Genomic DNA, 5,521 nt, shown 5'->3' with positions numbered 1-5,521 from the left:
AAACAGCCCCTAAAGGGTTAATATACGGTGTATGTTTATTTTTAGTCTTTATCAGAATATTATTGATATTATGTATTTTCCTCTGATGATTAATCTCTCAGTCCTTCTTCTCTCGACTGTCTCGTCCTCATCAGATGTGAAAACGACACACGGGTCTGGTTTTCTTTGTTAGAGAAGTTGTTTGTTAATAAAGGTTGCTTCACGTGTGAGTTTCAACAGAAGTGAAGAAGAAGAAGAGAAACAGGAAACGAGTCAGGAAGAGCGTTGTGTGTATTTCAACACTCGTGACAAACGGTTTCACTCCCTCACGTCTCCGTAACTCTGACTGATTTTATCGATCCCCTTTAAACGGCCGAGAGTCCAGAACGAACGAACATCACCTCATCTCTGCCGAAAGATTTAACTCTATTTTTGTGAATAAAGATGCAGAAAAATGCAGATTTAAAATCTACAATGTCCTAAAAATGATTTGTTTTAGTCGACAAAACTGGACTGAAAATTAAAAGGAGGCTGATAAACTTGACTTTTGATCGCAGATCTGAGACTAATAATAACAATAATAATAACAATAATAATAACAACAATAACAATAACAACAACAACAACAATAATAATGATAATAATAATAATAATATCCTGTGACAGTATGAAGAGGGCTCATATTAATGATTGTTGTTTATTTGTTTTTCAGGAGAAGCCGGTCAGAAGACGACCTCCTCACTCTCTACATATCCCCAAACCCCACGAAGACGAGCAGGAGGTGAGACACAGAGACAGGCAGAGATAGACAGAGAGAAACAGAGAGAGACAGAGGCAGAGACAAAGACACAGACAGACAGACACAGAGACAGAGACACAGACAGACAGACACAGAGACAGAGACACAGAGAGACAGACACAGAGACAGAGACACAGAGAGACAGACACAGAGACAAAGGCACAGAGACAGAGAGACAGACAGACACAGAGACAGAGACACAGAGAGACAGACACAGAGACAAAGGCACAGAGACATAGACAAAGAGACACAGACAGAATCAGGGACATATTAAGTATATATTCAGATAATTAACAAAAAAGCATTTTTAATTAAACAATGTTAATCAGTCGCACCTGTGTGTGTGTGTGTGTGTGTGTGTGCGTGTGAGTGTGTGTGTGTGCGCATGTGTGTGTGTGTGTGTGTGTGTGTGTCAGCAGCCTCCAGGTGTCACCTCTCCTCTACCTGCCAAAGCCAAGAGGAACTCTGCTCTGATCGAGAAGCTCCAGGTGAGTCCAGGTGGTTTCTGCTGCGCTCTGACATCACTGTGACATCACTGTGACATCACTCTCTCTCTCTCTCCCTATAGGCTAACCTGGCTCTCTCTCCCTCGGCCCTTCAGCCGTCTCCAAAGAGCCCCGGCTTCAGGCTGCTGCCCCCCAACTTCACCCCGCCCTCCCCGGGCTCCGCCCCCGTTACCACGGTACCCACCTCGTCCTCGGGGACCCCCTCCAGCCCCGTCACCGCGGTCACTCCGTTAACCGAGGAGGAAGGCCCCGCCTCCTTTGAAGCCCCTCCCACTGCGGCGGAAGGATCCATCTTGTCGAACGCCAACATCAAGGTGTGTTCTCATCGGTCCGCCTCACGTGACGCATGTTCGACTCTGTGAGGTCAGAGCGAGACACAAAATTACCACAAACAGAAACAAAGCAACTGCAAAAAGACACAAAACGACTACAAAGAGACACACAACTACCACAGATGCAAAACAATCATAGAGATGCTAATCAATCAACAATAGTTGCAAAATGAAAACGACATGCAAAACAACTAGAAAAAGATGCAAAACACCACAAAGTGACCGAAATGACTAAAAAACTGAAAATTAGACATACAAAATGACCACAAATTCATGCAAAACAAGAATGAAAGACTATAAAGAGATGCCAAATGATTACAAAAACATGCAAAATTACCAAACTGATGCAAAACAACAAGAAAGATGCCACAAAGAGATGCAAAACTACCACAGAGACATAAAGAGACCACAAAGAGATGCAAAACTACCACAGAGATATAAAGAGACCACAAAGGGATGTAAAACGACTATGTATTAACATTATTTTTATAATATTGAAAGTTGTTCGATTGGCAGTAATTGATAACAAAGTAACTATTAATTATGAAGAGTTTACTCTTTATTAATGACCTCACCTGTCTGTCTCTGCTCCCATTGGTCCTCCAGGGCAGAGCTCGCCACTCCATCCGGAGACGCCCTCCATCCCGCCGCCACAGGAAATCCAGTAGTGGAGACGAGGTCGGGGACGTGTCTCTGAGCTCCCCGACTGGATCAGAAAACACACCAACAGAAGGAGGAGAGAAGGAGGGAGGAGGAGAGAAGGAGGGAAGAGGAGAGGAGGAGGAGGGAGGAGGAGAGAAGGAGGAGGGAGGAGGAGAAGTGTTAAAAAAGGACAAAACAGATACTTCAACGTCTCCTGAGAAAAACGAAGATGAGTCAAAGATCTCCGAGCTCGAAGGAGAAGATGAGAAGAAGAAGGAGGGATCGATGGGAGGAGAGGAGGGAGACGGATCTCCATCAGGAGAAAAGGAGGAGAAAAACTCTGCAGAAAAACACAACGAAGGAGTGACGAACAAAGACAGCAACGAAGAAACAAAAGCGGTGATTTCAACATAAATTAAAATAAAAACTGATGAGTCATACTTTGATATTCTCAAATATTCAGCTGCAGAAATCAGACCTTCGTTTCAGATTTTCATTCTCTCATATTTGACGGTATTTTAGTTGCAGATGTCCTGATCACTTTTCTTGCCCTTGATTCGAATCATTTAATATACCGAGTCCCGAATAATTCTGTTTACTTTGATGATACAGCTGCACTTAAAGTACTTTAATGTTCGTAAAATCAATCCAATATATAGAAAAGACAATATGAATTAATCATTAGCTCTGCAGTGCATTTGCAAAAAAAAACCCCAATTTTTTAACTATTTCTTAATGTTTTTTTAAATTCATTATTATTATTATTATTATTATTATTATTATTATTATAAATTAAGTAGTAGCAGTAGTACACACCCTCAGTAATATCATTAGTGCTAGTATTAATAATATAATTTTCTTAGAGAATAAACAGTACATTTATAAACCTCTCTCCCTGCTGTCCTGACACACAACTGACCATAAAACACAGCAAAATGATGCAAAACTACTACAAAAAAAACACAAAACAACCACAAATAATAAAAAAAAAAAGACAAATAACAAATAACAATAAAGACATGAAAAATGACCAAGAAAAGATGCAAAACAACCACAAACAGGCTCAAAACAACAAGAAAAAGATGCAAAATTATTACAACGACGCGCAAAACAACTAGAGAATGGACCATAAATCTAGATGTAAAATGACCACAAAGAAATGCAAAAAACCATAAAAACAAGCAAAGCAACCACAAATAGTTTCTAAACAACTGCAAAAAGACACAAACCGAAAATGATCACAGAGACAAAAAAAAGACAAAGCAAAAACAAAGAGACACAAAATGACTGGACACAAAACTACTACAGAGATGCAAAGTGACCACGAAAAGACATAAAATGACCACAAACAGACACAAAACAACAAAGACACACAATCTGACTACTAACAGACAAAAAACAAAAACAGAGATACAAAACGACCACAAAGAGACACTAAACAACACGTGCAAAACAATCACAGAGACATGAAATAGCTACAAAGATACATAAAACACAAACTACAGAGACGCTGTTTTTAAGGAAAGAGAGGTTTCACTTTAACGAAGAACAAACGGACGAAGACCGGAGTTATTTCAGGTTAAAGTGTCCTCTGTCTCCCACAGGGGACGGCGGGTCAGAGTTCGGCCCGATGAGAAACCGGACGTCCGGTCGAGTTGGACCCCCGCAGGCGTGATGAGCCCCTGAGGGACGGCGAGGGAGACCCTGCGGCGGCGAGGCCTGAGGTCAAAGGGCTGTCTGAGAGTTCGGACTGCGTGCAGACGGATATTTACCGAACCGCGGTTTGTTTCTTCTCTCATGTGAAGACGAAGCGACGAGCCGAATGTTTTTTGTCTTGTAAAGAATCGCTGATGTTTGACTGAAAGTTCAGCTTTTGTTCACTCTGACGGACGAGAAAACTCCCGAAAACGGTTGATGTGAATTTGTTTTACTAATCCTCGACTTAAAGCCTTTTTACACTGCAGCGCCGGATCATCCGTTTATATGATGTGATTCTGTTGTTGTCATTATGATGTTTTCCTGATGTTTGGTGCCTCCGAAACTGTGACTGATGATGATGATGATGGTGATGATGCTGATGATGATGATGACGATGATGATGATGATGACGATGACGACGACGACGACGACGACGACGATGATGATGATGATGATGATGATGGTTTGTGATTCTTGTGTACGTTTGTTCTGATTTGTGCAAAAGTGTCATATACATACAAATAAGATAACGAGCTTGTCTTGAATCGTTTCTGTTGGAAGATTAATCCGAAACCTTCTTCCAAACGTCCATGAACTGTTAAGAGGAAACGGTGGAGCGTTTTATTGTTTGTACAAAGCCGCGGCAGTGAGTGAGACGCTTCTGTAGCTGCGTTTAAAACTGAGGACGTCACATTGTGCCTTTTACTTTGAAACTGGAATTAAAACGCATATTTTGGCTACATTAATGTTTCTTTAATGTTCTGTGATTTTCTGAAATTTGTCCTTGTTTTATATTCAGTTTGGGCTGGGCGATGTGGAAAAAAGTCTTATCACGATAATTTTATTCATATCAGTCGATATCGATATATATCACAATATACATCAAATCACTATTTCTGTCAAGCTTAAAGGTCCCTTTGACTCCTCAGTGAGATAAAGATATCAGAACCAGTGATGAACCATAATGATTATTTCAACCGATAAACCGATAATTTCCAGCTTCTCGTGGCCGATAAGATACCGATAACCGATAACTTGTTTTTCATTACCTGAGAGTAATGACACAGATGGAATTTAATTTGTGCATTTTCATAAAAAAAAAAATACATTTCAGACAAAAAGTTGGAGCATCACATTTTTTTTAAAATAAAGTAATTTTCAAGAGCAAGATCATCTCTGCACACTTACATCAAACATCAGACATCAGTTTATTCTTTCAGCAGAACCCAAACTCACCACACCTGAACGCAGACCGCGTCCAGCATGTCCTCCCAGCGTGTCCTCCCATCATGTCCTCCCATCATGTCCCCGTCATACACACACGGAGCAGAAGGAGGGGGAGGGGAGACGGTGGCCGCTCACACCGACGGAGAATGAGAGCGAGCAGACAATACTCAATACAAACACATTATAAAACCTAACATAGATATTCATAAACCGAACAAGACACAAAAATACAACCAAGAGGCATTGACACAAAAACAACTACATTATTGCCATTACATAGCCGCAAAGAGGCATTAAACGACCACAAAGAAGCAGTAAGCGGCCAACAAAGAGACAAA

The 5,521-nt window shown here is 41.0% G+C and overlaps 1 protein-coding gene across 2 annotated transcripts in view; it reads left to right on the top strand.

The window, feature by feature from the left end:
- dub (duboraya) overlaps window positions 1–4,696 on the top strand; it is a 9,257-nt gene extending 4,561 nt beyond the window's left edge. The window contains exons 3-7 of one of the 2 annotated variants that reach the window (XM_042499302.1): window positions 692–760; window positions 1,198–1,266; window positions 1,347–1,598; window positions 2,223–2,657; window positions 3,863–4,696. In XM_042499302.1, the coding sequence (XP_042355236.1) occupies window positions 692–760; window positions 1,198–1,266; window positions 1,347–1,598; window positions 2,223–2,657; window positions 3,863–3,892 (855 nt within the window). In that variant the 3' untranslated portion in view covers window positions 3,893–4,696. Of the gene's footprint in view, window positions 1–691; window positions 761–1,194; window positions 1,267–1,346; window positions 1,599–2,222; window positions 2,658–3,862 lie in introns of both variants that reach the window. The other variant, XM_042499301.1, reaches the window with a different exon arrangement.
- Window positions 4,697–5,521: the final 825 nt, after the last annotated feature.

The sequence above is a fragment of the Plectropomus leopardus genome, chromosome 13 (genome assembly GCF_008729295.1).
Source record: "Plectropomus leopardus isolate mb chromosome 13, YSFRI_Pleo_2.0, whole genome shotgun sequence".
Lineage (NCBI taxonomy): Eukaryota > Metazoa > Chordata > Actinopteri > Perciformes > Serranidae > Plectropomus > Plectropomus leopardus.
The sequence above is the reverse complement of the archived record's forward strand: the minus strand, read 5'-3'. Positions and strand labels throughout refer to the sequence as shown.